General features: G+C 42.9%; 1 protein-coding gene across 1 annotated transcript in view; it reads right to left on the bottom strand.

The window, feature by feature from the left end:
* RAPGEF1 (Rap guanine nucleotide exchange factor 1) overlaps nucleotides 1-18,341 on the bottom strand; it is a 2,911,094-nt gene that overhangs the window by 2,144,966 nt on the left and 747,787 nt on the right. The window contains exon 2 of the mRNA XM_044058589.1: nucleotides 1,563-1,702. Coding sequence (XP_043914524.1) covers nucleotides 1,563-1,702 — 140 coding nt within the window. The remainder of the gene's footprint in view (nucleotides 1-1,562; nucleotides 1,703-18,341) is intronic.

Genomic DNA, 18,341 nt, shown 5'->3' with positions numbered 1-18,341 from the left:
TTTTTTTTTTTGAAGGAAAACGAAAAGCATAATGCAAAGACTGAAAGGCCTTAAAAAAGGCCTTTATAGCAAAGGAATGCCACTCCTCTTTAGACAAAAATGGAGCTGCAATACGGAATTATGTTTTAATTTTCTATTTAACAGTGCATAAAGTCAATACGAAATGTATCAGACTTACAGACTTCAGTATGGGAGTCTGGAACTTCTTGGTTCACCAGTACTTGAGGGATGCCATCAGTCCCTTTTCTCTTTTTGGAGATAAGAGTACACGAGGCCCTAGAGGACACCTTAGACTCCATGACTCTTAGTGGTGTCCCTATGAGCAGCACTAGAGGGGTTAGGAGGAGGAGAAGAATGGTCCGAGGACTCAAACTGCCACACTGCAGTCATTCATAAAGGGCTGGAGGACAGCTGGTGAAGAAGCCGCTTTAGTCACCTAACCATCTTCCTTTTCTTCACAGCCAGAAGTGGGCATCTGATGTACCAGCACCAGAGTTCACAGCAGTTTTTGTTAGGGCCTTAACCCACTGTTTAAGGTACATACTAAGGGAGTTAAGCCTACTTTTAATAGTCTTTGGAGTGAAAGCTAAACAAATACTGCATGGCCTAAATGCTGTGTGACTTTTTTGAACAAAACAAGCAAGCTGTGTGTGAGTTTTTGTAAGGGATCTGCCTGCCACACAGGCATTTCCTTTTCTCCTAGACATAAGCAACACAACAACAACTTTTCCAAAAAATGGAAGCTAAGTCCTCAAAGAGGTACTTATCAGTCCAAAGGATCAAACAAGACCACCCCTGAAACACTAAAGATAAAACAAAGTCAGAGTCTGACTGAAATATTCAATGGCAAGAAAAGTTCTAAATTTTGGTGCCTGTACTTCTGATTTTATACCAGCATGTCCCTGAACTTCCACAGATGTACGGTATGCGTGGAATTTACCTAAAAGTTTTTGCATACTAGCCAGACGTGCAATCCTTGGCAGGGTACATTCCATATAACTACACGATACAAGAGTGATCTAATTATCAACATTACTCAATCTATTTTTACTTAAAAACATATCCAAAGATTGCTCAGTATTTGTTAATTAACCTCAAACTTGATAAGATTATACTAAATTTACTTTAATTTATTAGGATTCTTTCTTTAATACTAAAAATAGTTCTGCTTGATAATATCAAGCAAAAAACAATACTCCATACCAAGGCTGTTGCCTAAACCACAAAGTACAAGACATCTCATCCTTTCACACAATATACAAACCACAAACTGAAGCTTAGAAGTTCTCGCATACAAATATGGAGTATGAAACTGAAGCTTAGAAGTTTTCACATACAAATATGGAGTATGATTTTCACCCACATCCAGTATAAAGCAGCTGCATTTTACTGGCTGACCAATAAAGTACCTGTAACACCCCCCACTCAGCCATCTAATCACGAGAAACTCATTTCTCAAACTAATCAGTCTGAGCCATTTTATCAACTTCAAGCCTCATGTCTGTTGAACAGGATCAATCCGTTTTTAAAATTAAAAAGTTAGAAACTGCTGAGTCACAAACTTTGTTTGCTGGTTTCTCCAACGTAGTCAGTGTAATTTCTGCTGGCTTTGTCTTCCTTGATGGTGTGCGTTTAATTTTGGGCGAGTGAAACTTATCAATGATTTTCATGGTTAACGAGCTCAGGTGAGAACGCTGTGAATCTAAAAGCAAACAAAAAAAATTACAGATATTCATTTTAATAACACAGAGCACCTTTCAGTTCTGACAGGAAACATTAACATTACAGATTCAGCTTTGACAATGTTCACCTACATTAACCACATTTAGTAAGGGTTCACTTCTTAAACAGACCACATCAGTTTAAAAATCAATGAACATGTTCAAGTCTGCTGAACAGCAATGCAGGGACTTCTGTGTCATGGAATAAAATATTGCCACAAAACCTACATAGTTATTGTTAGTCAATGCTATGTATTACATAGTTACTTTTAGTCAGTGCTACATACAGCCCCAAATATATTACCACAAAACTTCCAGTTACTGTTAGTGTTACATACTACAGAGTTACTGTCACAGTCAGTGCTACATACTACAGCCCCTAAAACATTACCACAAAAAAGTACAGTTGTGTACACTTACCATAAATGTAGATGTTCGAGTGTATTCACTGTTGCAGTCATCACACTTGGGTTATCTGCCTGCAAGTAGCCCTCAGTTGGCCCGAACACCAGACACTTAGTATTTCAGTGTCAGATGCTGTCGCTCCAAGACTGACGTCAGGTCCTCATGGGTAAAAAAACAGGCAGCCGATGCCATTACGTCAGTTTTTCTTGTCCCAAATGTCAGGAGTGCCCCAAATAGGGAAAATACCGCCAGTAAAAAGTAAATGCCAATACCCCTGAAAGAGGGGAGTAAAAGTCAGAGAGTTGAGAGAGAGAGAGACCAGTGGGCTGGAAAGAGGGAAACCAGGACTGCAACAGTGAATACACTTGAACATCTACATTTATGGTAAGTGTACACAACTGTACTATGTTCTTCGTTTTTCACTGCTGCAGTCATCACACTTTGCTAGATTCCCAAAGCTGAAGAAGGGCGGACACAGTCAAGAAGAGTTAGGGCTGGCTAGAATGCCTTGCAAAACTGCAGTAGCAAAACCTGCCCTGAATGTGGAAAAGATAGGCAGGTGGTAGTGCTTGGTGAAGGTGTGTAAAGAACTCCAGGTAGCAAGCTTCCAGGAAGTCCCTTTTAGGGACTCCCCTGAGAAATGCTGTAGAGGTAGATGTAGCCCTAGTGGAATGTGTTCTGACCGCCTGAAAGGTTGGTTTCCCATGGTGCTTGTAGCAGAAGTGTATGCAATGTGCTATCCATTTATCACCAGTTCATCACCAAGTAGAGACTCAAGCTAATACTTGGTGGTGATATTCACCCCAACTCTGGCCCACTCACTTTAGATACGCATACCCCCTTCTACTTGCAATCTAAGCAACAAACCTACAATTAATAGGCCAACTAACTCTCTCCTAGTCTGTCATCTCAATATTAGAAGCATTAACAACAAGGTACATGAATTGCATGCACTTCTGGATGTCCACTCCCCTGAGATTCTCTGTTTATCTGAAACCTGGTTAAAACCTAACACTAAAGACAATGAAGTGTTACCACCTGGGTACAATATACACAGGCTGGATCGTGTTTCGAGGAAGGGGGGTGGGGTAGCTGTACTCTATAAATCTGAGATGAATGTCACCATAGATGTAATACAACCACCTCAGATTAATAACTCAGAGATTCTTGCCACCAAATTGCAACTTAATAAAAATAAATGCATTAATATCACCTGTATGTACATTCCCCCAGGTAACAATATATCTACATTTGAAGATATCCTGCACTGGCTATCATGTCACTACCCCCAAGAAACCCTACTACTTGGAGACGTTAACATAGACTGGGGCACCTGTTCCTCAGAATCCCCAACCACCCATATTAACCTGCATGCATTTACACAAATTATATCCACCCCTACCAGGATAGGTAAACCCAACCAAAAAGAAAGTATACTTGACTGGGTACTCATAAATAGTCACCCCCAACTGTACACCTCTGGTACCCTCCTTGATGGCCTAAGCGATCACCTTCTCACATATGTAATTAAGCACAAAACCATTAATTCTCAACAACCCTTACTCAGAAAGGTTAGAAACAATAAAAACTTTGACCCTGCCAAATTCCAACAAGAACTAAACTCATGTAATATGTCTATTCTAAAACACCTCCCCTTAGAGGAATCAGTAGCATACTTTAACAACAAATTCCTTGAGATCCTTGATTTGCATGCACCTGTTCGTTCAAAAAGAACCAAGGCAAAAACTGCGCCATGGCTTTCTAAAGAGTCTAAACTCAAAATTACCCTTAGAAACAAAGCATGGGCCTTATGGCATTCTTCTAAAGACCCTCAAGATCACATTAAATACAGGCAATCCAGGAACGAAACCAAAAAATCAATTTTACAAGACCAAAAACAATACTACTGTAATTTACAGACAGTAAATCAAAATAACCCACGGAAGTTTTGGGCAGGTTTAAATCTACTACATCCTGGACAAACTTCAACCCCAATCCCTGCTGCTACTATTGATAAAACCCCTGAAGATGTTTCTGATAGTTTTAACCAATTCTTTACCGAGACAATTCAAGCCCTAGCTAGCCAACTACCTCCTAGCTCCCCTGGTCCTGAAAGTAGCACCCCTAGAAACCTACTCGCGTTCAGCTTCCAACCAGTCGCCACTTCACTTATCCATACCTTGATCAAAAAATTAAAACCCACTACACTTTCTGCTGATCAACTCCCTGCCGAGTACCTACAAAAATCAGCTGATGCTATTGCTTACCCCGTCTCAATACTAATCAATCGAACCATAGTAGAAGCTAAAATTCCCACAATCTGGAAAATATCCTATGTAATCCTACTTCACAAAGGAGGCAACTCTACTGAATTCTCCAATTATAGGCCAATAGCTATACTCTCTCCACTTGCAAAGATTATGGAAAAATGTATTCATAGACAACTCATGCAACACCTAATCCAGAATCACCTTATGGCAGTCACTCAGCATGGCTTCCGTCCTAATCACAGCACTACTTCAGCCCTCCTAGCCTTTACCAACACCATAAACCATAATCGCAACAATAATTATATATCCTCATCCCTCTTCTTGGATCTTTCCAAGGCATTCGATATGGTTGATCACCAACTTTTAATCCACACCCTGCAAACATTCTGTCTAGATACTGGAGCCCTTCAATGGTTTCAATCCTACCTGAATGGTTGACAGCAGGCTGTCCTCTGGCAGAACAAACACTCCAACCTTCTACCTAACACCCTTGGAGTACCACAAGGCTCTATACTAGGGCCCTTGCTGTTCTCTGTCTTCATTAACGACCTTTATACTGTCACCCCAAAAGTCAGCTGTATCCAATATGCTGATGACTCTACTCTGATTTGCTCAGCCACATCTCCAGCAGAGTTATGGTCAGCTACCCAGACCACCTTTAATACAATAGAAAACTGGCTTTCTGAACATCGTCTGATCCTAAATCCCCAAAAAACTAAAATGCTGATATTTTCACCAACACGTAGGTCTACCGCTCTCACCTTTACCATAAAATCAAATGATGGCACAATAATCTCCCCTGACCCCTCTACAAAACTATTAGGTGTCATCATAGACAATAATCTAAAATTTGACCTACATGTTAACCAAACTATCAAAACCATCAATAAAAAACTAAGGTCACTTTACAGAATAAAAGCCTTCCTAACCCCTCCAGCTAAAATTGCCATAGCTCGCTCTCACCTTCTTTCAACCCTTCTGTATGCATCCCCTCTACTCTCGAATTTAAACAAGACTGTCCCTAACAAACTCTCAATTTGCTACAACCACATTGCCAGGTTTGCCACTGGGCTGGCTTTTAGGACACATCATTGCATCAATCTAAATCAGCTTGGGTGGCTTGAACTACCCAGCCTAATCCAATATAACCAATTGATTATGGCCTATAAAATCCTCTATAATCCGGACAATACTCCTGCACTTAAAAATATTATCACCCCCTATAACAATCCTAGACCGCTTCGAACCTCTAACAAACTACTAATTCAAACTAGCAAAATTAATAACACAGCCGGTGATTCTCTCTTTGCAAACTCTGTAAGTAGATCCTGGAACTCTCTTCCAGCTGATATTACCTTACTTTCCACCTTAGGTCAATTTAAAACTAGACTCAAACAACATTTGTCACTTAACTGGCTATGTCAATGTATCAAGCCTGGCTAACTCTCTCTAGAATGTGTAAAAATCTGTTAACCAGTTTACTGTGTAATTTAATTTAATCCTGACTTGCGCTCAGGATTAATTGAAACCTGTGGAACCTGTTAAACTTGCTTACTTATGCAATCTCTGTAAATAGTCTGTTTGTAATATGTAATGATGGTATTATGTAATGCTGTATCTGCTTACCCTTGGAACTTTTCTCCCCGGTCCTCCGCTGAAAATGGACATGCATCCAGTCGGACTATCCCGGTCAACAAATGTAAAATAAATAAAAAATAAAATATAAATAAATTTAGAAATGGTTTGCTTTGAAATGGCCTTGCCCTCTGCCCCTGTTGCAAAGCTGACTAGTAACTGGTCTGATTTTCTGCAGGGCTTAGTCCTATCAAGGTAAAATCTGCGCTATCTATGCATGTCCAAGGAGTGCAGGATCTTTCCCCTTTATTTTGAGGATCAGGGAAGAAGGTCGGAAAATGTATGGATTGGTTGAGAGCCACACTGGACACCACTTTAGGCATAAAGGAAGGGATTGTCCTGAGGGAAACCCTGTCAGCATGGAAAATAATGAAGGGTTCCACAGCCATAAGTGCTTGTAGCTCAGACAGTCTTCGAACTGAAGTGATGGCCAGAAGCAATGCTGTTTTTCAAGAGAGGAATTTTAATTCTGCTGATGCTGCTGGTGGCATTAAGTTGTTTGCCCCGCTCAGGAACTGTTTGATAAGAGGGTCCGAGAAGACAGGTGGCTCAGTGTTGTAATGAGCCGTAACGGCTGAGGCATGTATCTTAATGGAAAAGAAGGGCAGGCCTTTGTGGAGTAGATCTGCTAAGTAATCCAGGATTAGAGGCAGGGTGGGCAGAGTTGTGTCCCCTCCTTTAGATGGACTCCAGGTGCAGTACCTTTTCCACTTATCTGCATAGGATTTTCTTGTACTGGGTTTTCTGGCTTCAAGAATGACCATCCAGCACCTGCTTGCTTGGGGTTGCTGGGGGAGGATTCAAGGGATAAGCCAGGCTGCAAGATTTAGGGTTTGCAGTTGCGAATGCAAACATCTGTCCCTCCTGCTGAGAGAGCTGGGTAGGGTTCTGGTGTAGGTGTCAGGCTGCACAGGAGTGGGTACCAGTGCTGGCGTGGCCAGTCTGGGGCAATCAGAATTGCCCTTGGTCTGCCCTGTCTTATTTTGAGTAATACTCTTGAGAGAAGGGGCAGAAGGTGGGAAGGCATAAATTGAGAGATTTACCTACTGAAAAGATAGGGCATCCACTTTCCAGGCCCTATTGTGAGGGTCCCTGGTGCAAAATCTGCTGAGTTGGTGGTTGCAGGGGGAGGCAAAGAGGTCCACTTCTGGGGTCCCCCATTTCTGAATCAGAAGTTTGAAGGTACTGGGCTCTAATTGCCACTCGTGTGGGTCCAGGAGATTTCTGCTCAAGTCTGCCAGTGAGTTTTGTTTGCCTGGCAGGAATTGAACTTGCAGATGGACTTGCATGTCCAAGGCCATGTTCCACAGGGCCATGGCTAACCTGCAGAGTGGGTAAGAATGGGTCCCCTCCCAGCTTGTTGATGTACCACATAACTGTTGTGTTGTCTGTCTTTATTAGCAGTTGTTCTGGAGAAAGTAGGGATATGAAATATATATATATATATTTTTTTTACAAATGTCAGGTGCTGCAACAGCAATTCCCGTCTGTCCGCCTGAATCAAGCAGTCCAAGTACGGGTACATTTGGATATTTCTCTGCCTGCAGTAAGCAATGGCTGGAGCCAGGCATTTTGTGAATACTCCGAGAGCAGTGGATAAGCCAAAGGGACGTGCTGAGAACTGATAATGCATAGATCCGGCCCTAAAACATAGATATTTCCTGCAGGACTCCCTTATAGGGATGTGCAGATAGGCCTCTTTTAGGTCTAGGGTGACTAACCAGGCATCCTTGGTTAGCATAGGTAGAAGCTGTTGCAGGGTAAGCATTTTGAACTTTGGTACCACCAGGAAGGTGTTGAGAATTGAAAGATCCAGGATTGGGTGCCAACAGCCCTCTTTTCTGGGTACCAGGAAAAGTCTGGAATAGAATCCTTGACCTACCTGTTATGCTGGAACTGGCTGAATAGCCCTGACAGAGAGCAGGGGATAAGACTTGGTTTTATGCCTCTGCCCATCCCACTGGTTTGGAGGATCATCTGGGAACCCTTTTGGAGTTGGCAGAGAATGGAAGTGAAATATGTACCCCCTGGGATACAATGTTGAGAACCCATCAGTCTTTTGTGATGGACATCCAGTTTTTTTTGCGTGAAGGGCAAGTTTTCCTCCTAGGGGCACAAGCAATTGGGCAGAGGTGGGGAGTGGAGTAGAGAAGTCATTGTAAGTTCTTTCCATAAGGAGGTGGCTTACCACTCCCTGTTTTGGGGGTGGGGGCACTCCATTTCTTAGATCTCTGCATACTCTAAGACTGTAGTCTGGGTGGTCTGCTTCCCCTGGGTCTAGTTTGAGATGGCCTGGAGGGGGCTGGAAAGGACCAGTGTTTGTATTGAAGGGCAATGCCTACTGAATCTAGGAGGCTGTACTTGTAAGAATTCTTTAAATGTCTGCATAGATTTAGCTTTTTCTTCCATCTTTTTAAGAACCTGTTCTGCTTTGGTGCCAAACAAATTGTCCTTGTTTCAAAGGAGCGTCTAGTAACTTTGATTTGATATGGTCTGGCAATGTCTGCTCCTTAAGCCAAGCATGCCTTCTCAGTACAGAACCAGTGACTGCTGCCCTGCAAGGTGCTTCAAGGGCATCAAAGCCACACTGCAATGTATGCTTGCTGACTTGGCTTGCAGAATGCATAAGCTCCTGCAATTCTTTATTTTCTGCAAATACGTTGCTGGTACTTCAGCATGTGAAACTGACAATTCAATGCCCTAATGGCAAGAGTTCCAGAGATAAATACTTTCTTATCCCATCTGTCCAAAGCTCTGGAATCTCTGTCCGAAGGGGTGGGATTCTTGGCTGTAGTTGCCTTGATACCTTTAGGCCCCTGGGAAATGATCTATGGGTCAGCAGTAGAATTTCTGAAAAGAAATTTGTGAGAGTCAGGTACTCTGTAGTACCTGTCTGGTTTCCTTGGGGCAGGGGGTAAACTATCAGGAGTAAGACTGGATTCCATAAAGACATCATCAATAACTTCCAGGACTGGGGGTATTGCTAAAGGTCTGTGCTGTGGCAAGTCTAGAAATTCTCTGAGTCTCTTTTTGGACTAAGGATAGTCTTGGCATTCCTAGTGGAAATGCTCTCTTAAAGTATGTAAGGTTTCACCAAAAGAAAAATACTCTTTGAGGAGAGGCAGAGGGAATGGATTCCTCTGCCACTGAATCCTCATAAGCAGATAAGGGCATGTCTTCATAATCAGATACCTCAGAGTCATTGGACTCTTGGTCTGTTCAAGCTGCTGGGAACTGGTCACTTCTTCTCTTAGCAGGGGAAGACAAACTTCCCCTAATCAGCATAAGGTCTTCTGCCATTCTAAGCATTTGATGTTGTGGCAAGGGAGCAGGTGCATGCGCTTTGGTCATTGGCTTTCTAGGCATAGCACATACTCTTGGCCTTAGAAACTCGGTAGTTTTTGACAGAAATGAAGTCGTTGGTTTGAGTTGAACGTCGGTAATGTGAAGAACTGCCTCAAAAGCCGATGCCTGCTCAGCGGCTCTGGACCAATACAGGATAGAGACATCTGCAGGTTCCATAGTCGAAGATGAGTCTCGCAGCATACCGGACTCTGAACGGGTCTCGGTAGAGGCCTGCGAATCCAATGAAGCAGGCATCATGGGCTGCAAAAGCGCCTCACTGAGTACTGGCGAACTGGCGACTAGCTTAACGTTAGCATCGTTGGCAGCTTTGGACCTGTGCAGTCTGTCTCCATATTTATCCTTACTTTTTTTCAGAATATCGGTAGTCAGATGGCTTACCAAAGCCATTTCGAAATACGGAGATCGAGAGCAAAAGAATTTAGCGACAATGAGAGCCTGACGAATGGCTCTGGCGTTGAACAAGGCACAAAACCGACAGTGAGGTATGTCGTGGTCTGGGCCTACACAGGTGATGCAGTAAGAATGAAAAGCTCAGTGGGGTAATTTGCTTTCCACAGGCAAGACAATAACTTTTTCTGGCGTCGGTCAGAGCAAGAAAAAAGGATACCCAATGGGGTACTTAGCTTTAGAAGACTTCAGGATGATTCAATTCGTAAATGAAAATTTAGGTAGTGGCTGACTGGCTCTTACGAAAGTACAGTTCTGTACACTTACTATAAATGTAGATGTTCGAGTGAATTCACTGTTGCAGTCATTACATTTGGGTTATCTGCTTGCAGTAGCTCTCAGTCAGCCTGATTATCCAAGTCTTGGGTCCTGCTCTCAGTTGCAGTCTCATCTTCCGTGATGTCAGGGGTATAAAGCATGCAGCCAACGCCATTACATCAGTTTTTCTTGCTCCAGATGACAGGTGCCCCCCTTAATGGGAAGCAATTAAATATATATATATATATATATATATATACATATATATATATATATATATATACACACACACGCACACACACACACAAGGTTATACCTCCAACAAAAAAGCAAATACACCAAAAAGCTTTTAAGTATAGTAAAGGAGAATAGAGGTATAGCCAAAAGAAGTCAGGGGGCTGGAGGGGGGGTAACCAGGACTGCAACAGTGAATACACTCGAACATCTCCATTTATGGTAAGTGTTTCACTGTTGCAGTCATTACATTTGGGTACTGCCAGCTCTGGATTTAGAGAAAATTGGCAAATGGTAATGGTTGGTGAAAGTATGTACAGAACTCCAGATAGCAGCTTCTAGGATGTCTCTGATAGGGACACCTCTGACAAAGGCTGTAGAGGTAGATACAGCCCTGGCTGAATGGAGTCTAATCCCCTGTGGGATAGGTATTCCATGGTGCTTATAGCAGAAATGAATGCAATGGCCTACCCATTTAGAAATGGTTTGCTTTGAAATAGCCTTCCTCTCTGCTTCTGCAGCAAATGCCACCAGCAGTTGTTCAGATTTCCTTTGAGGTTTAGTCCTGTCCAAGTAAAATCTAAGTTGTCTGTGCACATCTAAGGAGTGCAGTATCAGTTTCCCTTTGTTCTGTGGATTAGAAAAGGTTAGCAAATGAATGGACTGATTAAGAGCCACATTGGATACTACCTTGGGCATGAAGGAGGGATTGGTCCTGAGGGACACCCTGTCCGCATGAAAGATGATGAAAGGCTCCACTGACATAAGGGTCTGTAATTCAGATACCCTTCTTGCTGAAGTGATTGCTAAAAGGAAAGCTGTTTTCCAAGAAAGGAATTTTAACTCTGCAGTTGCAGCTGGCTCAATAGGAGGAGGAGTGAGTTTTTCCAATACAAAGTTAAGGTCCCAGGCTGGAGTTGGGGCTCTCCTGGGTGGTCTTAAGTTTTTGGCCCCTCTGAAGAACTGCTTGAGCAGTGGATGAGAAAAGAGGGGTGGTTCTGTGTTGCAATGAGCTGAAATGGCTGAGGCGTGAATTTTGATGGAGGGAAAGGCCCTTGTGAAGCATCTCAGTTAAGTATTGAAGAATCTGAGGTAAATTAGGCACTACTGTGGCCATCACTTGAGTTTGGTTCCAGGAACAGAATATTTTCCATTTTTCAGCATAAGATTTTCAAGTACTAGGCCACCTTGCCTCCAAAATGACATCCAACACTTGTCTACTGAGGGATGGTAATGGAGAGATTAGGTAATTAGCCAGGTTGCCAGGTTCAAGGTTTGAAGCTGGGGTGCAGAATCTGGCTCTCCTGCTGAGACAGCAGGGTAGGGGTCTGAGGCAGGTGCCATGGGGCCAGCTGTGACACACTGCGCAAGAAGGGGTAGACCAGTGTTGGTGTGGCCAGTCTGGTGCAATCAATATCATCCTTGGTTTGTCCTGTTTGATCTTTAGTAGTACTTTGGAGAGGAGAGGCAGAGGAGGAAAGGCATAAAATAATAGATTTGCCAGCTGAAGGACAGAGCATCCACTTTCCAAGCTTGTTTGTGAGGAGTCCTTGTGCAGAATTTGTCCAATTGGTAGTTCTGGGGGGAGGCAAACAGGTCTATATCTGGGCTCCCCCATTTGTTGATCAACATTTTGAAAGTCTGTGGTTCCAGTTTCCACTCGTGTGGGTCCATGAGATTAGTTTGTCTGTCAGTGTATTTAGTTTTCCTGGCAGGAATTGAGCCTGTAGATGCACTAGGTAGCTCAAGGCTGTGTTCCACAGAGCCATGGCTAGTCTGCAGAGGGGGTAAGAATGGGTACCCCCCTGCTTGTTTATGTACCACATAACAGTGGTGTTGTCCGTCTTTACCATTAATTGTCCTGGAAGAATGTGGTCCTTCAAGGCTGTCAGAACGTTCTGTACAGCTAACATTTCTTTTTGATTGATATACAGGTGCATTTGACTGGGGTTCCATTTGCCCTGAATGCACTTCCCTGCCAGGTGAGCCCCCATGCATAGTGTGATGCATCTGTTGTTAGGGTTTGGGCGGCAGTGGGTAGAGTGAATGGTAGTCCATTGTTTTGGTGGCAGGCCTCTGCACACCAAAGGAATTCTAACCATAGGCAAGGTATGATAGGAATCATTGCTTCTAGATCCTGAGAATGTTGATACCATTGTAGTTTCCTCATATGCAGTCTTGCATATGGAATTAGTAGAATGCACGAGGCCATGAACCCCAAGGCTTGCAGTATTTACCTTGCAGACAGCACGTTTTTTGCGGCCACTAGTTTGAAGTAAGTTGTCAAATGAACTTGTTTCTCTGGCATGAGGAAAGCCATCTGGGACGTTGTGTTCAAGCTTGCTCCCAGGAATATAATTTGTTGACAGGGTACCAGATTTGATTTATTTTCGTTTATGGTGCACCCCAGCCAAGTTAACACCTTCTGTACAAATGCCAGATGATTCAGAAGTATGTCCTGGCTTTCTGCCTGAATTAGACAATCATCCAGGTATGGGTATATTTGAATATTTCCTTGCCTGCAAAATGCAAAGACTGGAGCTAGGCACTTTGTGAATACCCTGAGCGCAGTAGATAAGCCAAAGGGCAGTGCAGAGAACTGATAGTGCATGCAGCCTGCTTTGAAGCATAGGTATTTTCTGCAAGATTCCCTGATTGAGATGTGCAGGTAAGCTTACTTTAAATCCAGTGTTGCCAACCAGGCATCCTTACCTATCATGGGAAGCAACTGGTGAAGAGTTAGCATCCTGAATTTTGGAATCACCAAAAATGTGTTTAGGATAGACAAGTCCAGGATAGGATGCCATGAGTTGTCTTTTCTGGGTACCAGGAAAAGTCTTGAGTAGAAACCTTGTCCCTTTTCCTCTTCTGGTACAGTCCGAATAGCATTTAATCTTAAGAGAGAGAGAGTACTTGCTTTTGAGCCTCTGCGCACTGAGATTTGGGGGTAGATCTGGCCAACCGTTTGGGGTTGGTAACGTGTGGAAGTGAAATCTGTATCCGTGGGAAACTATGTTTAAAACCCATTTGTCCTGGTAATGAGTTCCCAATTTTTTGCTTGCAGAGCAATCTTTCCCCCTAAAGGAGCAGTCAGTTGAGTAGGGCTTGGAAGTTTCAAAGTTAAGTCATTGAGACAGCTTTCCATGGGAGGAGTCTTACTACTCCCTGATTTGGAAGTAGGAGCCCCCCCCCCACTGCTTAGACCTGTGCCTACCCTGGGACTGAAGCCTGGGTGTTCTGCTGGTTCTAGGTTTGAACTGTGAAGGCCTGGAAGAGGCAAGAAAGGACCTACTTTTTGAGGGGCAATGCCTACTAAATCTAGGAGGCTGCACTTGTAAGAAATCTTTAACAGTTTACATAGATTTATCTTTTTCCTCCAACTTTTTAAGAACTTCTTCTGCTTTGTCGCCAAACAGGCGGTCCTGATTTAAGGGAGCATCCAGCAATTTAGTTTTAACATGATCTGGCAAAGATTGCTCCTTAAGCCATGCATGCCTCCTAAATACACACCCGGTGACAGCAGGCCTGCAAGATGCCTCTAGTGAATCAAAACCACATTGCAAAGTATGTTTTCCAACCTGTTCAGCAGAATGCATTAAATCCTGTAAATCCTTATTTTCAGCACATTCAGGAATCAACATCATTTTCTGTTTAAGCAATTCAATAATATGCTGCTGATACTTTAACATATGAAACTGGCAATTTAAGGTCCTGATGGCCAAAGTTGCAGAGGTGTATACCTTCTTACCCCATCTATCAAGGGCCCTGGAATCTCTATCAGAGGGGGTAGGATTTTTGGCAGTAGTAGCCTTAATGCCCTTGGGTCACTGTGAAATGGTCTCAGGATCCGCAGTAGGATACTTAAAAAGGAACTTGTGAGAATCAGGAACCCTGTAATATCGGTCAGGTTTTCTGGGAGCAGAAGGTAGAGAGTCAGGGGCCAAGCTATATTCCAAAAAGGCATCAACAATGTCCAGAACAGGAGGGATAGCTAAAGGCCTGTGTTGGGGCAGGAGTAAGAAATCTCTAAACCGCTTTTTAGAATTAGGGTAATCCTGGCTTTCCCAGTGAAAATGCTCCCTAAGAGTATGCAAGGTTTCACCAAAAGAAAAATCCTCTTGGGGTGAAGCAGAGGGAATAGAGTCCTCTGCATCAGAATCCTCATAGGTAGAGGAGGGTAAATCCTGGTCATCAGAGGAGACAGAAATTTCAGAATCCTGGTCAGAAGTATCATAAGCATATTCAGTCCTAGGTCTCTTAGAGGGGGAAGGTTGGCTTCCCCTGATTAAAGTAATAAGGTCTTCAGCCATTCTTATCATTTGTTTTTTAGGCATAGAGGCCTGACCATGTAGTCTGGGTGTCTGTTTCCTAGGCATGGTTCGAGTTTTAGGCCTAGAAGAAGAAGATGGCGTCTATTTAATATGCAAGTCAGTAGGCCTGAATACACCCTCAGATGCCGGTGCCTGCACAGCTGGTCCAGACCCATCCAAGGTAGAGACATCCGCAGGTTCCACAGTTGAAGCATCTCGCGGCATACCGGACTCCAAATGGGTCTCAGTAGAGGCCTGCGGATCTGAAGTAGCGGGTATCAGGGGCTGCAAAAGCGTCTCACTGAGTACTGGCGAACTGGCGGCTAGCTTATGAGAAGTGTCGGCAGCTTTGGACCTAGGCGGCCTGTCTCTTTATCTTTGCGTTTTTTTCGGAATGTCGGTAGTCGGGTGGCTTACCGAAGACATATTTCAATAACTGAACAGAGTACCAAAATATTTAGAAGCAAAAATGTACCAACGACGAATAGTCTGTGGTTTAAATAAGGCACAAAACAGACAGCGAGGTACGTCGTGGTCAGAGCCTTGGCAATTAATACAGTACGAATGAAAATCTTTATGAGGTATTTGCTTTCCACAAGAAATACAATTATTGACTTTTACTGTCATTGGTTTAGAGCAAGAAAAAGTTTCCCCAATGGGGTACTTAGATTTAGCTGAAGACTTCGGTTCTGAAACTAGAAAACGAAAATTTCATGAGTCGGCCGACTGGCACTTGTGAACTGCTTTTGCTTCAGGCACCGCACGGCAAGAAAAACTGATGTAATGGCGTCAGCTTTATGCTTTATACTCCTGACTACCTGACGTCACAGAAGATGAGACAGCAACCAATGCAGGACCCAAGACTTTGATAATCAGGCTGACTGAGGGCTACTGCAAGCAGATAACCCAAATGTAATGACTGCAACAGTGAAACACGAAGAACATCTACACAGTTACTGTTAGTGCTACATAGTTACTGTCACAGTCAGTGCTACATATTACATCCCCAAAGATATTACCACAAAACCTACAAAGTTACTGTTAGGCAGTGCTACATACTACAGAGTTACTGTCAGTCAGTGCTACATATTACAGCCCCTGCTGAACTCCAGAGAGCAGGACAGCTGATCACAATGCAACTAAGCACTTCCCAGTCCTTAAATCATGTAGTTAACACTGCACCCAAACACCACATACACTTCATGTTGGAACCTTACTGAAGGAATGGCTATATAATTGGATACTGAGCAGAATAAACACAGAGTAGCAGCACTAAACGACTCCTCTCCAGGAAAAAAAATGCAACAGAATAAATTAGTGCAATTGTACACAGAATATAGACTCAGTGCAACATTCTTCACACAACAATTTAAATAGCTGTGCATGCAGTTGTCCAGATGGATTACTAGACACAAAATCAGACAATAGTTAAAAGGAAGGTGTAGTGGAATTACAGCTGTGTAATTGAACTTATCATAACAGCAGATGTTCGAAGGATCACTGCTGCAGTAGCCTTAGCTATACCAAAGCAAAGGATATAACAGACAGCAGAGAGAAAACAACTGGAATTGGGATCTTTAGAAGAGGGTAAGAGCAAATTACACAGCAGAATATTGGAATTGTGGGAACAATACATGCAGAGGAGGAACGAGGTTTAAAAGAAAGCAGGACTTGAATGAGTTATGTAATGTCTGACTGACAATGACTGGATAGCTTACAAGTGATGCATAATGTTTGCAACTGTGTCAGCGTGGTTTGCAATGTATGATGTTTGCTTTCATTTACATAAATGTAAGTTTGCCTATGTCATATGTGATAATTTAATAAAGATATTTCTTGTTAAAAAAAAAAAAAAAAAAAAAAAAAGATATAGCAGATGGCCAGCTTCCAAAGCTTCAGAGCACCTTCCACGACCCAAACTGTCAAAAAAACAGTATGGGCATGAAGTCCTTCGGAGCTTTTCTACCAACAAGAGGAAGAAGGAAGCTGAGCCCAGAAAGAGCAATGCTAGGAACAAAAACATGTCCACAACCTGGGGCTGTAGTATGTAGCACTGACTGTGACAGTAACTCTGTAGTATGCAACACAGAAGAAACAAGGGGGAAAGAGGAAGGGAGCTGCTACTGCAGCAATGATCACGCTAGCATCTACAATAATGGTAAGTTTACTTAACCGTACAATGTTCATCATACTGGTCGCATTGATCACTGCTGCAGTAGCGTTCGCTACACGAGTAGATTATCCTAGTAAGCTACACTGAAGAGTCCAGGAGCCTCTGAGGAATGGTCCTAGCAAAGCCTGATCTGGACCTAGAGAAGGAAACAAGCTTTTAGTGCTTTTGTAAAAGCTTGTACTGAGGACCATGTAGCAACTTCTGGAATCGAGCCCTTTCCAAAAAGCCACAGAAGAAACCAAGCAGAGAGGGCCTTGACCCTGTCCATAACAGTTTTTTAGGGCGAGTATAGTAAAAGGTAATAGCCTTACACGACCAGCAGAAATAGTCTATTTTCACAAAAGTTGTCACTTCTTACCCTCACAAAAAATGAAGAGCTGATATGAAGATCTGAAAGATTTAGTGCCATAATGTATGGAGTATCTTTCTACCTCATTTTTAGGGACAGAAAAGAAATCTCAGAGATGGATACTTTGGCTTAAAGGAAACACAGATACCACTTTAGGCATAAAACGATTGGTTCTCAAAGAAACCATAGCCCTGTGGAAAATGAGAGAGGTTTGACTCAACAAAAGACAACTGAGATACCCATCTTGCAGAGATCAAAGCAATCAGTTAAACTGTTTTCCATGTTAAGAACCTGAAGTCATCCAGGTCAGCTGGTTCAAATGGAGCAAGTGTTAGCGCCCCTTAACATAAAACTGAGATCCCAATGAAGGGTCACTGGTTTTACTTGGCAGCCTCTTATGCAAAGCCCTTCTCAAGAACATTTTGATCAAGACTGCGTTGAGAGAGGATCTGTGGGCAGACATGCTGAAATGGCCAATAAATGAACCTTGGTAAAGGAATAAGAGGCCAAAGTACAGTAACTCACACAAATACTGTAAAACCATTAGAACTACCCCTGAATGGGTGCTGATTATGTTGCTGGCACCAAACAGAAAATCTTTTCAATTTGCTAATATATGACTTTCTAGCAGCAGGCTTTCTTGCCTTGAATGGTACCTGCTGCATATCCTCGGGAAACAGGTGCCCTAAGAGGAATTAAGACCTTATCATCTAGACAGTCAATTAAAAAGGACTGATGTCAGAGTACAAGCAACCCTTTTCTTGTGTGAATAGATCCAGTCTGTGAGGAAAGCTTGTGGTAATTGCTCCTGGCAGTTATAAAAGAAGAGAGAACCCATTTGTCTAGGCCAGAAGGGAGTCACCACAATGATCTTGGGGGATTCCTTCGGAATATTCAGAAGTACCCTGGAAATTAGTGAAAAGGTGGAAAAGCATACAGGAACATTCCTGCCTAAAGAAAAGGCATCTGCCTTCCACGCCTTCTTGTGTGGAGTACTGGAACAGAATCCTCCCAGCTGATTGTTCAAAGAGGAGACAACAAGGTCTACTTGAAGAATTCCACACAGACAAATCAAATGTTGGAATACCTGATCTAGTTTTCATTAGTGAAGATATGCAACGGTCCTGCTCAACTTGTCTGCCACACAGTTTTGCTCTGACAGAATGTAGGATG

This window comes from Protopterus annectens, chromosome 16.part0, assembly GCF_019279795.1.
Source record: "Protopterus annectens isolate FY-2018-M chromosome 16.part0, PAN1.0, whole genome shotgun sequence".
In the NCBI taxonomy this organism is placed as follows: Eukaryota; Metazoa; Chordata; order Ceratodontiformes; family Protopteridae; genus Protopterus; species Protopterus annectens.
This window is presented reverse-complemented; position numbering and strand designations above follow the sequence as displayed.